A 20,918-nucleotide genomic window follows, 5' to 3' on the forward strand; every position below is an offset into this window, starting at 1 on the left:
CCCTTTTTATTTTTTAACTTATTAACTCTGACAAGTAACCTCTTGGTTGTGAACAATTTAATTCACAATTCATTTTTCTGATTCAAAGTGAACACGAGTGCCCTAATCCCCTAATGGGAATTAATTGCATGTTTCAGTGCTTAACTCTGATCCTTTCTCAATCCCCACTGGGACAAGTTTCTTCCTGAAGGATCTGTGTTTGTTATTCAAAACACAATCTGAAAGGTAATGATTTTTCTTATAAAAGGGAGTCAGACCGACTGAATATTAATGCTCTTTTTATTGTGAGGGAATGAGCTGCGTCCAAAAAAAAAAAAAAAAGTCGTTTATGTCATGAAGGATAAATTAAGCTGAAATATATCTGATAAAATAAGGGGGGGGGGGGAAATCAGCACGGTCTTTTTTCCTTAAGTGAAAGCGGTTTGCCAGTAAATAAGGGCACATACTGTTTTTGCTTGGAAAACTGTATTCTGTTACAGAGAAAAACTGTTTACTTCACCAAGGGGAAAATTGCTTTGCTACTGAGTATTTTAAATGACACTGCTCCTGGCCAGCAACATACCCTTTTGGATAACCCGTCTGATCTAAGTTTACTAAAATAAGAGTAAATAGCAGAAAATAGATTAAGCTTCTACTTCCTGTCTGTTTTTAAAGATTTTTTTTCAAATTTGAAATGCATTGTTTAATGACCCTCTTTCCAAAAGGAGCTGCATGTGCTCCTCTGATGCTGGGTGCCTGGCCCAGCCAGAGGACTGTGGGGGAGGCAGGCTCTGCCCAGTCGGTGACGGAGGGCAAAACGTGGGAAACCATCAGACGGCGCAAGAACTGCTTCTGCCCTACAGAAACAATGGGGGATAAATGGGACACAGCGTGAAAAATAACTTGGGAACTACAAAGGTACCTTTTTTCCCCCTACCTTTCAGTAAAGCCAGCCTTTTATCCCATTTAAACCAATTTTGAGTGTTTTATGCTCACATATAAAACAAATGTTGAACAACATCAGTCAGGGTCTGTATTCAGGAGAGGGCTAGCCCATGTGCAGATTGGCTACTTCAGGTTGCTTAGCTCTTTGGGGTATTTGGGGAAGAGGGGAGGAGCACGGTGTTACCCCAGTTTGCTTTTCAGCATCAGTCAGTCAGCCAGCGGGACCTCAGCACTGGGGTTACTGAAAATCCTTCAGCTTGTCCGTGAAATGACTCAACGCCAGGTTAAACTTGCCCTGCTGCCGCGCCGGCGTGCCTCATTGTCCTTGTAAGGTCTGACGTTAAAGCCTTTTCTTCCCTCTTCGTGACAGACAGGTCCTCTGTTCAGCTCGGTGATGTCCCAGTTTGTACATAGTTAGCTTGCTGCAGTCATGAGCATTGTGCTGCTTGCTTTTCTTTTCCCTTTTTTTTTTTTTAAGACTGTTTTTTTGAAAAAAATACCATCAAATGCACGCAGCTGCAGCACAACAGGACTAGAAGTTTGAATGCGATAATTTGCTTTTGTATATTTAATGCCACTGTGCTTTATTTTACCTTGAAACAAGAAGACACTCAAACTTCCAAACTGCCACCAGGCTCTTCTACCACCAAATAAAATGTTGTTTCTCAAATTGTGAGTGTAGCCACAGTGAAAGGAGAGCCTGAAAGCAGAGGGAGGGAAGGAGGAGCTTCCCCTGGGCATGCAGTGCTGGGTGTCCCAGGTAGTGTGTGACCAAGTCCATCACCTCAGGCCTTAAACAAAAAAACCCACCACCCTGCTCCAACAAGGGAAAACAAACTAACTGTGGCTTCACTCCTGCAAGTTTTAGTAACTGGGCTTGACCTGGACTATTTAAACTATAAATGCAGTGGAGCAGCATAGGAAGGTGTCTGCGTAGCTGAGCTGAACCATGATTTTTTCAATTATTCTCCCCTCCCCCCCCCCCCCCCCCCCCCAAAGGATGCACTAAGTGTAGTGTGTTTCCATCACAGGGATGGCTCTCTGGGTTGCTCTTGGGTTGTTACTGAGCATGACATCACATTACTTACTGCAGCATGGCTCCCATAACGGCGAGAAGGAAAAAAAATTGATGTTTGGAGCTTTTCCCAAGGCTCAGGGATGCATTGGCTGATGTTGGGGATTCCTTAGAGAAACCATGGGCTGTAATTCCATTACAGCAAGAACTGCAAGGGTGACTTTCTCCTGGTGTCTGTTATTCACTGTTACAGTTTTTGACTGAAAAGTTTAGAGATACTTGAATTTAGTATGATATTTAAATGAGGTGTAGGACTATGAGACCACTTTTGCACACGCCCGAACAGTCTTGCATGTACAACACGTCTTGGCGTTGCTGTGGTTCTCCAGAGTGTTGGCCAAAGCAGCCACGTGGGTAACGTACACCTTTGTCTTTCAGCTGTTTTTGCAGGTACGATGGCTCGTGTCTTCGTCTACGGCACGCTGAAGAAGGGCCAGCCCAACTACAAGCACATGATCAATACAGCCAAGGGGCTAGCGAAATTCCAGGGAAGGGGCCGCACGGTGGAGAAGTACCCGCTAGTGATTGCAGGAAAATACAATGTCCCTTACATGCTGAACATCCCGGGGACAGGACACCACGTTGCTGGAGAGATTTACTCGGTTGATGACCAGATGCTGCAGTTCCTGGATGAGTTTGAAGGCTGCCCAGACATGTACCAGCGTACCCTGATGAGAATCGAGGTGGTGGAGTGGGAAGGGAAGGGCGGCGCGGGCGAGGCGCGGGCAGCTGCCGAGGGCATCGTGGAGTGCTTCGTGTACAGCACGACGACGTACCCGCCCGAGTGGGTTGGCCTCCCCTACCATGACAGTTACGACTCCTCGGGGAAACACGGCCTCTCCTACGTCCTACGCGAAAGCCGGGATTAGAAACGGGAGATGACGCAGCCTGGCCGAAGACGTAGTACTAAGCACGTGTCGATTGGTAACCCTTCCAGGAAAGCTGTAATACCTTTTAATTAAGAAACAGGTAACCCTCCCAACCCAGGAGCCTTGGCGCTAGTGTTGAAGTCTTGTAGGCCCAGAGATGGGGACTTGTCCCTGGCTAGTCCGTGTCCTCCTCGCCCCCGCTAACTTGCTGACAGTAACTGGGTTTGCATGAGGTGTAAAAGAACTCTTATCTGTGCACATTGGTTTGGGGGTCTAATTATTTTCTCAATTCCCCCCCCTCGCTTTGCCTCACTGCATGACTGAGGTCAATGAAAGGCAGAGAAACAGACTAATTTTTTCTTTTTTTTTTTTTTTTTTTTTTTACCTGAATTGACAAGTTTGCTTGTGTAGTGCTCCAGGGTGGGTGGAATAATGATGATACTATTGCACTAATAGCTGAAACTGATTTAAAAAAAACTCATGTCTGCAACAAAAAGTAAAGCACAACTCGCATTTAATATTGACTTGTAATCGTGTTCAGTAGGTTACTGAATGTAAACAGGGAGAAGTGACCATATAGATACTATGTGTTTAAGACAAATATGAAATGGCTGGAGAAAGAGAGAAATTTTAAAGACTATTCTTACTCTGTATTGCAATGTTCTTCTGAACTGGAAAGGAGTATTTTTAAAACATGTTTAGTTTTATAAGGTACTGTGAAGAAAGAAGAGAATTACATTTAAAATCATATTTTTAATTTAGCATTCTAAGCACTTCAGGTATCACTTCAGTTCACTGAGTGACTGTAGGATTTGGGGGGGAGGGGTGCGTGTTGGGGACCAGGAAAAGCAAACCTGATTTCAGCTGCCCACCACACTACAGCGGATGCAGCTGTTGTGAGCACTTACTATCAAGGTGACTTTTTGCCAAGCACTTTAATGCAGAACTTGCAACCATATGCAAAGTGAATTTCCTATCAATCAGGGGAAACATTTTATATACTTTATAAAAAATATCCAAAGGACCTGTGTTTTGATTATTGCAACATTTAAACTGGAGAAAAAAAGAAAGATGGAAAGAAGACTATTGTCCCCCTGACCCAACCAACTGTGCCGGTTTTTGTACAATCTGGGAAAATCGTGGCTTTCTGTTGTTATGCTCCTGTGCCTTCTACTTTCCTTCAACAGCAGCGTTTGGTAGATATAGATTGTACAGTATACAAAGCTGCCAAAGGGATGTGAGCAGGGAGTGTATGCCATGCAGTGAACCAAAGTACGATTAAATGTACTAAGGATACCATTAAGAACAATATTGTACTTTTGCTTCACTGCCAGTAGCCCTGTGAGGGCCGGAGGAGATCTGGGGTAGGGAATCAGCCCAGGGATCCAGGGTAAGGAATCGGCCTAAACTTTATCAGTGGTAGGCACTGCTGCATCTCGTTTAGAACAGACAGAAAGCTTGTGTTGCTGCAGTAAGCAAATTAAGTAATTTTAAAGTAGAATACTTGTGTCTCTTTACAATACTTGTTTTTTGTTTAGGGCAACCTGCAGAAGCTGAACTGTGCTCCTTTTGGAAGGGGCAAGATGGCATTAAGGAGAGCTGTAGGAAGATCCGCAGGGTGTCTGCCTCAGTTTCTCCAACTGCAAAAGCATTAACTTTCCTGGAGGGCAGGTACTACCCAAACACTCTCCTTACTCATCTTGATGGGTTTCGTAAACTAATTAACAACGCAGATCCTGGTACTACATTATTCTGTCCTGGCTATGTGATTTAGTTGGCAGCTTCTCAGTAACATGACAAATGCCTCTTCAGTCAGAAGTTTCAAGCAGAATCCTGAACCATTCTGGTTGAACATGAGTCACCAGCCCTGTCACAGCCTGATTTTGTCCTTCGCCTTCTGGGAAAGGGCCCAGGAGCCTCTGGCCAGAGGGGTTTTTCTGGGAAATAGCATGACTCTGCACATCCTAGGCAAGAAAATGAGAGCAGGCCCCCTCTTCTCTGGGGCAGTGGTCAAGGCACAGCAGGAAGGGTGACTTAGAGGTATGTAAAAAAAAAAAACCAGCTGTAGGAGGTGAGATCAAAGGCAGGAGTAGCCCAGTGTCCTGGCCCAGCAGTGGGCAGCAGCAGAGGCCTAGGCAAGAGCACAGGGACAGAGATGATGCTTACAGCGTGCAGGGACTGGGGAGGTATCACTGTGTCCAGTGAGCTGCAGCTGCTGACTTAGCAAGATTAATTAAAGGAAGGAAGAGCCTCTGTTAACCACACACTAACATTTTGAACCCAGTAAACTTCTGGTATCTACACCATCCTGGGGCACAGAGTGCCTGAGTGAGTAGGAAGAAAAAATACATCTTACCTGTTCTGACCAAGTCACCAGCCTTCTCACTTCTGTTCAAAGTCTTAAATCTTCCCCCTCTGCAGGGCCTCTCTGGTTTCCCACACTGGATACACAGCTCTTCCAGCAGGATCTAGCCTTGTACTGTGAACAGTCCTAGTTCTTCCCCCAGTCTTTAGCAAGAGCCTCTGCACAACAAAAGCTCAGACGCTTGGTCTCCCTTCCTCTAAGAGTTCAGGAGGAGGCTTGGCCTGACAGACAGCAAGTGCCTCCAGCAGTACCTTGGGGTGGCTAAGGGATTTGAGAACAGTGCCAGCTCCTTCTGTCAAGACTTGCATCCAGTAATCAACAGAAGATAAAGGGGGGGAAATTTGGGTATGGAGTCTGAATAAAAAGAAGAAAAGTTCCTTACAACTGTAAATGAAAATGCATGGGGAAAGGCTGCACTAGCAAAATAAAACATCTAACCTGTAGTTTAAATCTAGGCTATACAAAGACTTCAAAATATTACAGTAAATCTGATCAGAATTTAAGCCGTCAGCAGTACTTGTTCAGCACTTACATAGAGTGTAGCAAAACTGCTCAGTTAGCCACCGAGTGGTTCATTTCTCACTCTTACCAACCATTCTGTACAATTTGGCTGGGCCCTCAAACCAGTGATATTGCCATGGAGAAGATGAATCAGATTCAGGCTTTTGTTGTGTTTTCTTTTTTAAAAAAGAGGCTTGTCCTGTTTTAAAGCAGAAATGGTATTTTATTGATTTTACTTGATCCTAAAAAATCAAAGAATTACAAAGATTATGTACAAGTATTTCTGGAAGTAAAAATCTGGGATCTGTTGCCAAGTTTTAACATCTGTGTTTGCTGTCTTAACCACTGATACAATAAATATGACTGTATAAAATCTCGTGCATAGGACTGTCCATCTTCTGTGTTGAATTGCCTTAATCTTAATTTACGGATGAAAATAATAAAGGCTTAGCTAACTCAACAGTGTGGAGGCAACCTTTCATTCCAGTTCCACCAGCAGATCTCCTTCTCCAACAGTATCACCAGCTTTGCAGTGCACAGCTTTCACCTACAGTACAGAAACAGAAATAATTTCCAATCTTCCTCAATAGCATGGTTAAATAAATGGTTTGCTTGGCGTTGCTTACATGGAGCATCACATCTGCATGCACAGGGTAAATGCCCACTATACAACATCGTGACGGCCACGGGGATCACAGGCTCCTGTATGTTGGAGGGGCCCTGAGCGGTCGCCAGCCTGACCTCCAACGCTCAGAGTCCAGCTGAGTTCTGGGTATCGCTGAGGACGGAGACACCACCACCTCTGGGCAGCCTGTTCCAGTCCTTGACCAAATCGTGTCCCAATTCCACCAGGGTATTCAGGCACCTGCCACTTGCTGGTTTTCTTATTACCTAGGTGCTTGAAGATCTGAATGTCAGATCGAGGTGGCACTTCTAAAAATTAAAAAGCACGTTTCTTCCACCTAAACAGTGGACTGCTATTCATTTACTACTAACATTTTAAATCTTTTAGATGACAGGCTGACTCTTCAACACTCAGGCTTGGACATTTCAATGAAATATTCCAGTATCTCTTGCATTACGGATTTTAACTGAATTTTGGGACTGCAGCCATGAAGTGGGTTTCCCTCAGTCCCCAGGCAGCTGAGATAGATAGATTGATTCAAATCTAAATTTGGATCCTTTAACATAACTGAACTTGGCAAAGGGCTACCACTGTCAAATAAATGCAACTACATCTGTAGATGAGTTACATACTCACATGCAGATTCCTGAATTTTGAAACACAAACATCGTATACTAGTCCCTTATTTCCTCTATAAAAGGCTGTAACGTGTCTGAATTCCCTTTCGGCACATGGAGCTCCGGAAAATAGAGTTTGATTTCACTATTAACTCAGAGCTCACACTGACATGCCCCAATCCTTGATCAAAACCTTGTTCAGCACTTGGCTCAGTTTAGTCATCCAAATGTTACCTTGGGCTCCTAAAGGAAACCTGCAGCACACCCAAAATACCAGGCTACAATCTAGCCTAAGGCCACATGTGCTGTAAGCGCATCTCTGGCTCTGTAGCACAGGCACATTCACAGCACTGCTCAAGAAATGAAGCTGAACACTGTAGACGGGCAAAGACACCGTGAGATGTACAAAAAAAGGGCTTTATTTCTAAATCAATAGCTAGGCAGCCTACCCGATTCTCGAGTCTCAATCTTTTCAGAGATGAAAGCAATGTGAAAAATATTCTCCTCCTTTCTTTTCTTTTTCTACAAAGCCAAGGTTCAGCAAACATTGTAACTGAGTAGTGTTTCAAAACTCCCCAGTGATTTTTAACAGGCAGTGGGGCCAGCTCCCCCTTCTGACCCACGCGCAGCTGTCCCGTAGGAGACAGGAGGCACACACCAGTTCCTCTCCATCTTTCCCTCATTTTTAAACCACCTGCAGCTGGAGTAAACTCAAAGTAGACAACAAGCCACTTTTCTCACAATTGCAAACAGGAAGATGGGGTTTGATGCAGAAAAGGAATTCAGCCGGGAATGAAAATGGGAACGTCTTCCGGCTGAAGGCAAACGAACTGAGTTTCAAAACACAGCTTCAAAGCATCGAAACGTGGACTAACAGCCAGTGCCAAACATCCCATTCCTGGGGGGGGGCCAAGCTGTTTAAGCACTCAGAGCCATGACTTCGCACTGCAGAACGGGATGAATTCTGTTTAGCAGCTTCATTTCTACACAGCCCAAAACGTTTTTGCTTTCTCAAATTCTTAACATTCTAAAGAATCAAATAATTTGCTCATTATTAACATGGAGACAACAAGGGGACATTACAAGATGCACATCGGGCCCACTGAATGGCCTGTGCACCATTCAAATCCCACTTTGAAGGATTAATAAGCCAAACGTGGGGTTTATGTGGCATCTGTAGAGAGTGAGTGGGAGCTACTTAGTACTGGGAGAAGTACAAGCAGGATTCTAAGGAACAGGCCCATGGGTTACAGCTCACCTTGGTGGGAAAGGGAAGGTTAAAGTAAAAAATAAAAGGGGGCGGGTGGCAGAGGGAATAGCATTTTAATTACAAATACTCACTAGTTAAAAAGAGGATGCAAAGAGCAGCAATAAGATGAAAAACTGGGAAATATTAATCAAGTGAGAAATTATAGAGGAATTAATGCATGAAATAAAATAATAAAGTGGCAACGTTAGAGCAACAGGAGCAGGTATGTTCTCCCTCTCTCTGCAATTTTTTTCCTCGAGACCCAGTTTTGCACTAGCCGCACTGGAAGAGGCAAGCCCTGGGTCCCAGCCTCAGGGGCGATTTTAGTGCTGTGCCAACTAAGCCTTTCTTGTAAACACACAAACAGTCCTTGGCACGGAGACCCATCTTGAGATCTCAGCAAATCTTGCCAGTGGCTAACCTCGTCCCTGCCCTGGAGAGTCAGGCTCCTTGCTGCCTCCCTCTGGGCTAAGGGATCTTGCAGTGGGGTTTGTTTTGTTATTTTTAAGAGCAAAATGGCAGCGCTTCAGGGATTGCGGAGGGGCTTGTCCCCAGGCAGAGAAGGGCTAGGACGGGCTGGGAAACACGAGACAGAAGAGAATACACAATCCACATCCAGACTCTGCTCTCCCTTCGGAAAGGATGGATCAGGGGCCCACGCCTAGGTGATGGTTTCAGGCTGTGAATTATAATCTGGCACAGGGATGCTCTGAGGCCCTGCCTTGGGGGCTGACAGTCCCCAAACCAGATGGGGTTTAAGGCATGTCCTTGTCACATAAGCTTAACCAGTTCCCCGCCCGGAGCGCTGGTTTTGGTACATCCCGCACTGCAGGAGAGTCCCAGCTCAGGGGCTGCAACACTGATCCCTCAGAAGAAAGATATCACAATGCACAGCCTTGCAAAGCTTAACGCATTTGCAGATCGAGGCTTTGTATTTAGCAGTCACAATAATAAAAAAATTGCTTTTCTCATCTTCCTGCAAAAGCACTTTCTATGCCTTGTTCTGAGTGGTTTTTTTAATGTCAAATTGTTTGCCATTAATGAATTAACTGGCAGAGAGATCTCTCTTCTTCAGTTGGTCTCTGGAAAGACGGAATTTGGAGAAACACTCTACAACACCTTTCAATTCAACTTGGCATTATAACATCATAGAAAACAAATCATTTAGGAGAAGAAGAGTTATATGAATTTCTGAAGCCAGTAAAACTATTTCCTGCTGTGCTATCTAAGGCTTGGAACTACTTAACAGCATTCACAGCAGATGCAAATGTTAAAAATTAAAGACACCTCACTTCCAAAGACTTACAACAATCAGACTTAATTCCTTAACAACCAGAATCCTCCTTTTTTCCTTCTTAAATTCTATCCTATTTGACAAGTTGCATATGGTTTTAAGTGACCCAAGGTAGCTTACCTTGCCTGTTTTAGCAGCAATCATACTGTTCTGCATTTTCATTGCTTCAATTACACAAATCTCTTGACCTTCCGAAACCTGGTAAAATTAAAGCAGTACAAAATGAGGATAGAGGATTTTAAACGCTCTAAGTGCGTATGATTTTTCTGCTGTAAAGACTTTCATGGCACAAGTCAAGTCAGCCAGCTACACAGTCACGACACAAACCACAGTCACAAATTGCAGTTGCTTTTGACAAAACTGGAAGCAAAACAGGGAAAAAGGAATCACCTACTTAAAATAGCACCCCAGACAAACCTGAAAGGCTCCTCTCCCATCCCATCCATTTGGGTCCAACTTCTACAGTTCACGTTTCACACCCACCACAGTTCAACATCAATTAAATCCAGAGCAAAATATAATTTGTGCGGTTTTGGCCAGGGAGCCTAAGCCTGATTCAGAAGCCAGAAGTTTCTTGGCACGTGTCCGGAGGAGCCTGGGCTGGAAGCTCCGGCAATACCCCACGGGCTAATGCTGAGCAGAAAGTCACACCTCCGCACGTGGCAGCATCTGGATGGCGGCTCGTGACTTCGGACTGAGGGGAGCGAGCACGCCTGTGAGGAACCACCACCTCTCATCCACAGCGGAGGCATCGCGGAGGCAAAACCATCGTTTTCACCAGAGCTGATGGCTCTTCAAAGGAAACATTCAAGTTCCCTCTTTCTGCTTGTTCTGCTTTCAGCCTGTTCTGCTAACAGGCATGCGCGAGCTCAAGGTCACCAGTAACCCACTGGGCTGCTCTGCTGGGCTCCCTGTCCCTCCCAGTCAGATCTTCCCTTCGACACCTTGGACCACGCTGCGCAGAAGAAACAACTGCTCGAGGCTTTACAGTGGGGCAGTGGGGCTGCTTATACATGAAAGGAAAAACCTGGAATTTAGAATTTATCCCTCGTGTAAGCCAGTGATCAGCCAGTCATCCCACAAAGATGATGTACGCCAGAGAGGGAAGGGAGCTAGACCCTACATCCCGGTATCTAGGACCTGAACACCCCTCGGGGATGCCTAGCACCGAGTGCCCACTGCAAGTCTTTTGATTAGGCTCTTCTACAGATGCAGTCTGCCATTCACTCATTATCTCAGCAAATTTGGGATACTTTCACTCTGAGGTCAAAGTTTCATTGAAGAGGGTGATTTGAGACCTGCAGAGATCTGGTTTATGCGTTGTTACACGTGCCAGTGCTGTCAAAATGTGTTTGTTTATACACATACATGTATACACATAGATATATTTCTCTAAATATATGTAAAATGAATAATATGTATTTAAGGACAAGCATGTCCCACTTTGGAGGAATATACTGTCTAACAGACAGGTGTGAAGTCAGAGATCAAATGCACACTGCATGAAATACATTCTGAAAATTTAAATAAAGCTTTTTTTCTAAAGTGTGCACTAGCAATGACTGAAAAGCACTGATGTCTGCCTATGGATTCGGAGCTACACAGAAGAAAAGACATTAGGTTAAAAGGTGCTTACACACCCTTTCTCCAACAGACTGCCAACAGCAACATGACAGGCTTTTGGGGATAAATAAGGAAGGCGTTTGCAATGGGAACACGGTGTACTAACCGGATACAGAGAATAACCACCAGCCAACACTTCACCTGCAGAAATTCCATCCTGAGCTTCAGGCAAGCATTTAAGTCATTAGCAGTGTCAAATTCGGTGAATAGTATCAAAGACTTGTTCTTTGTCCCCAGTTACTTCCCCTCTACTCCCTTTCCCCCTCTTTTGTCTCCGTCCTTCCACACCTGCTACTCTGCCTGTAGCCTTGCCCCAGCAGCTCGCTCTTTCCTTCCTTTTTCTTTTCCTCTTCTTCTCCCTATCTCACTGCTCAGCTTTTCTTCCATCTGCTCTGAACTTTCCAGACATTGCTGAGGTTAAGAGGAAGCTATAAATATCTACTTCTGGTTGGAAGGGAGGGAAAAAAAAAAAAAAAAAAGGCAAGAATGTTTGTTGGAGGGGGGTTTTAATAGCATATTTCAGAAACAAATTTGCCCACCCTCTGGTTAAACTCAGCTCTCGGCGCGCCAAGGCCTCTAAAGGTTGCTGAAGACTGAGATGCTAAGGAGCGCAGGTCTGAATTGAGCGGCCTAATTTCAAGGGCACAAGAAACTCTTCTCTTGAGCCCCAGTGCAATTCAGCTCTAACATGGCTTCATCAGGTGGATGGCGTGCAAATGAACCTGTTAGCAATTATCTAAACGGAGTTCTGGAAATACATCTACTGGAAAAGTACAGAAGCGGTGTCTGGGAAGGAAATAACCCCCCCAACCCAGAAAATATATAGACAAATTACCCAGTTAACGTCTAGTCTTACTAGCTGGGAAGGAAGGAGGCACTTGCAGCAGGTACCACCTGTGAAAATGCTGTGTCAGTACTTGTGATGATGTGCAATTTGTTGAAAATTACCTTGGTGAAAGTGTCACTTAAGCACAGAAGTTTAATTACTGCTCTTATGTTAAACCTTTACAGCTCCACTCATTGTGTTGCAAAGCGACAAATCCTAAAATTAGGCACTTGTATCTCTCTTTTCTCTTTTTCAGTCTTTTGGGCATTGTGCAATTATGGAATGAAAGAAATTGGACATATCCTTTTGCCTGTTATTTAGCCCGCAAATGAAAACCGCAGCGATGTGTACAAGTTCTTGCTTTCTAACTTATTTAAGGATTTATTGGGACTATTTTTAATGTTGCATTTTCATCGTATAATTTCTTTCAGTGGATGGTAAACCAATGTAAACCATCATCTTTACATTTTGATTTAGAGAGGCCTCAGCGATGACCCAAATCTGTCAAAACAGGCAAATAAAATCAAACAAAAAATCTGATTGATTGGAACCAAGTAAAATAAAAGGGCTCCTTTCCTTAAAAGAAATTAAACTCAGGTATCTTTCTCACAGAGTTACACTACAGACAAATCTACCTTTACACTGCTTGGAATATCAAAATAAATGAGTGATTGACTGTTAGACCCACAGTCTGTATTTTAGTAGTTTATTTCTGCACGGCGCAGAGTTCAAAGTAGCTGTTCAGTTTTGTTCGCCACAGAGTGAAAACGAAAAAGAAGAAAGAAGAAAAAAAAAAGAAGAAAAAAAATCACTGAAGAGTAGGGTAACATCTCGACATTGCCAACAATTCTGATGTGAATTTGGGAACAGTCAACAGCACTGGTTGAGTAACTCGGGGACTGCACGACGGTTGTTATCTCCTGTGGCCGAAAGGTTACACACAGGACAGGGAACTGTCTCCACTCATTTCCCGAGCAAGCGACTCACGACACGGGGTGGAAGCTGAATCTGAGAAGCAGCAACCCCGAGCCATTTTCGTCGCACCTACAGGAGGACCATAAAGACTAATTGCACTTACAGATAGGTCTCCTTAAAACTCGGAAACACAAAAAGACGGTGCACACCCGAGGGCATTGCTACCACGGGATCTTTGTGAATATGGTAGACTTTCCTCGGACTTTTGTGCATCATCTGATAAAAGACTTAACGATTGTGACAGGACGTCTTCAATGTTAGGCTTACAAAATGGTCACAAGCCCCACAAGTCTTTCTGATAAACCCAATCGGCACTGATGTATTTCCCCGCTCTCTGTCTAATTGGTGTAAAGTTTGCAGCTCTGAATCCCCTATCTTTTATCCAGCTTGCTGCGTCCTCTCCTTTGACGTGAGGTCAGGGTTCACATTCGCATCCGATTATCGAAGTGGCACTCATTAACCGGCAGCCTGCCTCGCACCAAAATGAGTTCGCTGGAAGGGGAACTCGGCCCATTTACTCAGCAGATTTTAGCATTTTAAGGAGGCCTGAATGTCACACAGTATTGCTACGTTTTGAGGAGTTTCAGACATCTCCAGCTGATGATTAATTGTGAGTGATGGGAAATAAAATCCAGTAAAGCCAGCTGCTTGCCATGGTCGGCAAAATTACTATAATGGATATAGGCTGCCAATTTTCCAGTTTTACTGGCAAGTCTTCCAAGTGTAATTAAGGGAAGTTATAAATGATATGGAAATCTATCAAGTCCCATTTATTTTCAGAGGACTCTTTCCCCTGAGACTTTTATCTTCAAGCTTATAGTTTGCTTTGTTGTGCTAATGATTTAAACCACTTCTTATTTCTGATTAAAGCCCCCAATATCCTTCATAAGAAGTTAGATCCACTTTATTCAGAAGGATTTAAAGAAACAGAAACCTTTTTAAAGTTGTGTTTGTTAACTGTGCTGAGGTCTCGCTTCCTCTGTGGAGGCACAACAGAGCGTCCTCCATCTTAGGCACCTCACTACCATCTGGACTTCTGCTTCTGACAAATTCTGAGGATTCAGAAAGATCTGGGGGTATGGGGAGGGAAAAGAGGGCATAAAAAAAAATAAAATTAAAAAAATCCACCATCAACAAACCCCCAACTTCCCTCCAAATCCTAAATCCTCCAAAAACAAAGATCGTTAGATGCTGCCTTTGAGGCTAGACCTTTAGCGCAGGGTGGTGTTGCTCACTAATGTTGTTTGATTTGGAATAAAAGCATGAAAATTATGTGCAAAGGCCTAAAATTGGAGATGTAAAGGATGACTGCACAGTATTCCATTTCTCAATTTCATCCTTCAGAGCCACAAAATGGGGGTGATACAGTTACTGGATGAGATTTACAGTAACAGCTGTGGTCTTCCCACACAAGGGAGGACCTTCTAATGGGCTAAGGTCTGTTTTGAACAGACGGGGAGTAGCAAAACAAGGTTCCCTATTAAGGGTGTGCAGTAATATTCCTGATAAAGAAAATGAGTAGTGGTAGTCAGATTGCTTTAAAAGACCTAAATCTCCTTTCGCTGTTTTTTTTAAAAAAAAAAAAAAAAAAAAAAAAAAAAGAGCTATTTTAGAAAGTGCTAACTGCTAAATAAATGAAAGACATGTAAATGTAAGGGTTTGGTTTTTTTCTTAATCTCCTCGCTACGAATTGTAAAGAATGCATAGGAACCAGTGCCAGGGGCATATGGCTTTCTCCTGTGCTGAACATTCATACAAAAGACAGGTTCATCAGTCATTGGAGTATCTGGATAAAAAATTAGCTCCTGATGGATGGTATTTAGAGCTTACCTGCTGCTAGTACATTACCAGAGAAACACAGGTTTTGAAACCCACATGACATTAGAAACTGCAGACCATGAAATACCCCACGTGCAAGCGCACTCATAATGTACGCCAGGTTATACAAAATAAGAAATAAGCTATTTAAAGCCTCTGCCTAAAATTGGGCCCGCTGCAAGGAACCCTGGGTCAGCCCTACACAGGCCAATTAATGCACAGCATCTGCTGTATAGAAGCCGTGCATGAAGCACTTCCGAATGATTTCAGCAATTAAAAGAAAACTGTTTCCTGCCTGTTCTGACAGCAACTGTTTCAATGCAAGAGTGAGCACCAAATCATTGTGTGCAGCTGAAAAAATTAAGTCTTTTTTTTTTTTTTCCCCTACATCTTGTGAAAAGGGGGTGGGAGGGATGAAGATTTCTTACGGAATCGTATCGTTCTTTTGTTGTCCGACATTCTGTGTTTTTCTGCCAAATTAGACAGAAGGCTCCAAGGGTTTACGGGGCCCTCTACAGTATCACCTTCTGGTGCACTGTGGCTCCCTAAAAAGATGGATCAATATCAACCCTGCTGATTTGCCTACAAAAGTGAAAATCCCTCAATCACATTTTTAAGACCATTATATTTAGAACAGAGGTGCTCCGATACGTAACATTTTTAAAGGCTCTTGGAGCTGAAGGGGAAAAAACACTGACAGCCCTACGTAAAAATGATCTTAGATTTGGTTAAAAGTGAAGTGAGAATTGGATTTTATTGATATCTCCTTTCCCAGCTTTGGGAAGACACTGGTAAATATCCGTTGCAATTTCCACTATGCTGCGACTTGTGTCCCGATTGAGCCTTGTTAAGTAAGAAGGGACAATGGAAGACGGTGCCATACAAAATCCAGTTACCCTCTCTCGTACCCTTCAGCAAAATAATTACAAACATCTTGTTTATGCTTGTGCAAAACCACTGAACAGTGAATTAAGTATGCATTCACTATCTAAAACCCTTACAAAGATACTGGGATTTCTGTTTGTTTATTTGTTGTTTAAACTTAGTCCATGCTGGTATCATTCCCTTCTCAGATTTTTTTTCTCTCTGACTTGTTGGCAATCTGGCAGCAAGCATCCAACAAGAAAACAAATCAAGAGGAATTGGATGAGCAGCAATTGAAATTCCTTGACATTGTCCATTACCATGTAAAATAATTAGTGCAGGTTTTCCCATCTTTCCAAATTAACTTTGAAACCGGAGCTACAGAGCTGCAAATATCATTAGCGGCAATTAATAGTACTTGACAAATCGTTATTAAACTTTTTTTGCCACACTCCTTTAACGAATGAACCCGAAGATAGCACATCCCAAATTTTGTGACCTCTGACTAACCAAAGGTCAGTGACGTCCCCCTGACAGCAATCAGCACTGGTCATTGCACTCCCACTTATCCAAAACACGCTTCCCCAACTGCTTCTGAGGTCCCGGCGTGCTGGGGAAGTGATACGCGGGCAGAGCGCTTCTGCGGCCGAGCCTCGCGCTACTCAGCCCAAGGCGAGGCTCAGCTGCCATCACACCAAGCTTTAGCAGTCAACTTCTTTAGTAACGGCTAAAAAGTTGCTTATCATTTGAAAAGGCAAAGCACTCCAATAAAAAAAAATAAAATTTTCTCTGAACTCTTTTCAAAGGACGGTAGCATTTTTCCCCAAGGAGGAAACTCTAATAATATTGACTATTTGTACCTCATCATCGGAATAGGATTTCAATCTTAATTACACCGTACTCGAACGCAAATCCTAAGACTGTGCAATTGCATAAAGATATAGAAGAAAAATCTATTCCAGTCAAATATAAAAAAATGACATAAATACGTTAGGAGCAATTACTATAGCTACACGGGTTTTTAATGTAACCACAATTATTACTTGAAGCCTGAGGTTATAAGAATGGTGAAATATTTGAATCCTTTTATTCTTGAAATTTCACAACTGTGAAAATGCTTTCATTTCCTGTTTACCAATAGTTTTTTTCCCCCACAAAAATACACCACAAAAAAATTATTTAATACACAAAATCATAAAAACTACATGAGGTTTGTGACCACGTTTGGTCAAGTTTGCAAACTCCCTTTAACTGAAAAAATGCAGTTTATATTTGCTCTGAGATCGCTGAAGAACAGGAGGGAGGAAAGGAGGTAAAGGGAAAGAAAAAGGAAAAACAACAATAAAAAAAAGGTTCACACACAAGAGAAAAATCTTATCTGAATTTAAGAATAACTTACTAAATTATTGATACCATATTCATCTAAATGAAATGTGAAACTGTTACTAAAGCTAATACATTTTTACTGGTTTTCCTGGTTTTTTTTTCTGTTATGAATTCCAACAAGTATAAGAAAGGGGAAATTATTTTTTTTTTTGAGGTATGAATGGCAAATATGATTTCAAATAACACATAGCTGGCTGACGGCAACAGGTAACTTTATAACTCCACCTTTTCTTTCACGAGAACGAACAATCTAGTGAGAAACAGAATCTAGGAAGCTGGTTTGTTTGGGGTTTTAGCAGTGAGCATTTCAGCAGTAGAGGTCAAGCAAAACATATCTTTTCCCATAGCAAGAACTTTCCAAGGCTTGTGAAATGGAAAATTATGGAGAAAGATTTCTTTCTTAAACTATTCTTCTACAGAATAACAAGAGAAATTGAACTGACGTGTACACAACTGAACTGGAAGATGAACGCAGTTTAAAAGAATTGGAATGCAGTTTAAAACATCTTCCTTGGTTGTTCTGAAAATACGGGATCATTGACAGTAATGTGTTTTTTAAATTATACAACTAAAAGAGCAGCCTTCAAGTTACCCGATTTTGAAATTACTGAGATATTAGCATATACATATAATAGCTGACATCTTGGTAGAAAAAATCATCCCATGCAGTATCAATACCCATGGCTACACTAGCATCAATTTGAAATCATAAGAAATACTGATATGAAAAAAAGTCCATTTAAAGAGCGGTTTGAATGGTTATAACTTCCAAAACCTGGGGTAATCTTGAATTGCTGGAAAGAAGAGAGGAAATTCAGAAACTTAGGTCAAAATAATTATCTGTTCTCTTCTTTTGGCCATAGTCCTACCAAGATTCAGTAACGCTGGGGTGTTTACCCAGAGGTGTTTTCCTTTTACATATATATGGCTGGGGTAATCATTAAAGTGATGTAGGCTACCAGCACTGGTGTTAGCTTATTGACCAATGCTTGTCTTAGTAATGCCACCTGTTCTGCCTAATTTAATTAAAAAAGAAAAACAACAAACAGAAACATACAGCTAAAAGAAAGACATCTTTGCATTCCTCACAGATAGAAAACTGAAAAAGCAAAAGCTATATTCATAGGTGAAAATATAGCAAAGGCTACAGGGCAATCAGGACAGTTAAGATCATTTTTGTTGCTGTGGCCAGTTCAGGCTACCGAAGTCGGAATCAGTTGTGGAAGCACTTTGGGTGGCTTGCTTTGAATGAGGTGTGACAACATTGCTTTACCTGTTCAACCATTAGGATATCTTGGGCTTTCCCTGCTCCTGCAGTTTCAGTGCATGGAATCCTACATGCACAAAGATCAAGCCAAGCAACTCAAGAAGAAAAATTCACAAGTGCCTGCCTATTTCCTGCCCTCTAAGCAAAGCACTGAATTTGTGCAGCTTTAGCAGTTTTTATGGTGCTGTATTTGTGGTGGTTGTGGTGAGATTAAAACCACGTGCAGCGCCGTCTCCACGCTCTGGCGTAAAAGTACTGCTGTGTGCTAGCAGGGCTGGCTTGTGCTGCCATCGGTGTCAGCAGAAACAGAGCGAGTCCCTTGCCTGGACTCTGGAAGCCCAGTGGTTTCTCTGGCCCTTGGCACCATGGGGAACCAAAAAGTAACTCTCCCCAAAGCAAATTTCATCCTAATGCACACTCGTCATTAACAATCTACTTCTAAAATAAACACGCAAACACCCTCACCCCCCAAACCAGACATTTCCTATATAATGTGACTGTTATCATGAGGAATGTAAGCTAAATTTAAATCTTCTTTCCCTAAATAATATTAACCTCCTTTCCAGTCAGCCAGATTTCAAATTGTTTTGTTGTTTATGTTGCTTTCTGCTTCTGAGTGCCTTCATTGTGTTTCCAGGAATAATTGAGTGACAACTAATTACAGTCTTCTGATCACATAAAGGAAAATAAAGAAAGTAGAAAGTAACTAAAAAGCTAAAAAAAAGGCAACATCACAAGTTCTGCTTCTCTCTAAATGACAAACAGCACTTCCCCACTGTGTTACTAAAACTTATAGATCATCTTACAGACAAAAGAAAATAAATTCCTTGCATATGCAATATCTTTTGGCAAAAAAATGAACTGAAAACTGCTCATCAGGCCAGCTGGATAGAGGATGCTCACACAATCTTCTATCAGACTTCATCAGACCAAAGTGTTTTTCAGCAACAGCAGCCAATTGAGAACACTACGCTTCAAGGAAAAACAATGACACATCGAGTGGGGACAACTAACGCAGAGATCGGCGTCGCCTTCTCATTTGGCTAAGGACGCACAGAGAGGGACTAGCAAACACCATATGCTTTACCTGACCGGGCATGATGCCCTAGAGCCAAACCGCAGGCAATAAACACGAGTTTGCCAGCGCGGCCATTCAGACAAAGACGAGACGTCCCGCTCTAGGAGTTTCTTCGCCATTTGTAAAGTTACACCTGAAGGAGGGGTACCGCAGCCTGGCTCCCTGGGCTCCTGACCGCTCGGAGAGCATCTCTCCGTGAGCACAGCACTAATGCTATTTAGCATAGACCACAGGTTCGGAGAAAACAATCTCGGAGCAGCTAATAACCAGGCAGCGTTATTGTGAGCAGCAGCAACACCTGAGTGGAAGGGTGGACAACTACCACGCGGCTCTCCCATTTTCCAGCTGTGCCGTTTTCACCCGCTGTGCAAATTCAAGCTGCCGAACCCAGTTGCAAACAGAGAATAGGAGCTACTTAAATTCCCATTTCTCCAGCACACTAAAGAAATCAGACTTTTCCCAAGCAGTGCGACAAAAAGAGCTGTATTTATCAGGGAGCTACAGTTCCCTGCCCATCATGCCTTGAACAGCTGTAGTGAGTGAGCTGGTTTCTGACGGACAGCCAAGACATGTAATCTGAATCACACCATCCCACTGCTTATTCAGTGCCGATAGCTGGATGCTACCCTCATCTCGCTCGCTTGCTTTTTTTTTTTAACGTTTTGACACTAGTCCTGAAAAGGAAGGATTTAAGTTAAACCCTTTTCAATAACGCAAATGTGTTTTTGCAATTAAAGCCACACAATTAGCATTGACAAGCTCAGGTCAGCAGAACATAGATTATGCCGTTCAAATGCTCTGCCACTCTGCCTCCAGCAAAAAGCTGCAGGAGAGGCAAAGAGGAAAAAAAAAATCTCCACACGTTATTTAACAACTTGTGCTCTGACGCACTGCACCACTTGTGGATTTGTGGAGGGAGGTTCATTTATTTATTTACTTCAAATCTCTTTAGCTCTGGCCTCCTTCTCCACTGCTTCTATTCCTTCAAGACAACAAGAAATATTCTTCAGGGCAAGAAGGCTGGTAATGTTTAGCAGAATTAACTTCTCAAAAAAATCTCAAGCAAATTAAAAAAGGTTCAAAATCCTTGCCTTAAAAATGTTTCCCTTCATTCTTCGCCAAAAAAGTATTTGCTTAACATCTCCCTCGCTCAGCCACTCTTACTGCCTAGACACAGAAATCACAGATTTCTCTATCCATGGGATGACACAGTGATTAATTTTAATTGAATACTGCTGATTTTAAAGGTATAAAAAGTGTGTGTGCACATGTATAGATCACAATACCAGAAAGCTAAGTGTAAAAGCTAAAAGAACTTCTCTTGCTAGTTTCTACTCAGCTGTACTTAGTTGTTTTCTCAGAAATGTCTTTATTTCATTAGTATAAACATTTGCACCTACAGATCTTTAATATTAACATGATTACTCCCTTCTCTCTGTAAATAGTCAGAAATACCCATCTATTCTAAAAACAAAAGTGGCATCATAGCAAAACATAAGCAAACAAATCACTTTACCAGCACAATTGATGACCATCACATCGTAAGTGCACTGCTGATTTTG

At 42.6% G+C, this 20,918-nt stretch overlaps 2 protein-coding genes across 7 annotated transcripts in view; one reads left to right on the forward strand and one right to left on the reverse strand.

Annotated features, from left to right (window-relative positions):
• GGACT (gamma-glutamylamine cyclotransferase) overlaps nt 1-6,194 on the forward strand; it is a 31,775-nt gene extending 25,581 nt beyond the window's left edge. For 2 of the 3 annotated variants that reach the window (XM_069802392.1, XM_069802394.1), the window contains exon 2: nt 2,378-6,194. In XM_069802392.1, the coding sequence (XP_069658493.1) occupies nt 2,395-2,868 (474 nt within the window). In that variant the 5' untranslated portion in view covers nt 2,378-2,394 and the 3' untranslated portion in view covers nt 2,869-6,194. Of the gene's footprint in view, nt 1-704; nt 898-2,377 lie in introns of all 3 variants that reach the window. The other variant, XM_069802395.1, reaches the window with a different exon arrangement.
• Nucleotides 5,937-20,918, reverse strand: part of PCCA (propionyl-CoA carboxylase subunit alpha) — a 300,001-nt gene continuing 285,019 nt past the window's right edge. For 3 of the 4 annotated variants that reach the window (XM_069802387.1, XM_069802389.1, XM_069802391.1), the window contains 2 exons: nt 9,640-9,717; nt 5,937-6,281 (listed from right to left, as the gene is read on the reverse strand). In XM_069802387.1, coding sequence (XP_069658488.1) covers nt 6,213-6,281; nt 9,640-9,717 — 147 coding nt within the window. In that variant the 3' untranslated portion in view covers nt 5,937-6,212. Of the gene's footprint in view, nt 6,282-7,897; nt 8,360-9,639; nt 9,718-20,918 lie in introns of those variants that run through there. The other variant, XM_069802388.1, reaches the window with a different exon arrangement.

This window comes from Haliaeetus albicilla, chromosome 15, assembly GCF_947461875.1.
Source record: "Haliaeetus albicilla chromosome 15, bHalAlb1.1, whole genome shotgun sequence".
Taxonomy (NCBI): domain Eukaryota; kingdom Metazoa; phylum Chordata; class Aves; order Accipitriformes; family Accipitridae; genus Haliaeetus; species Haliaeetus albicilla.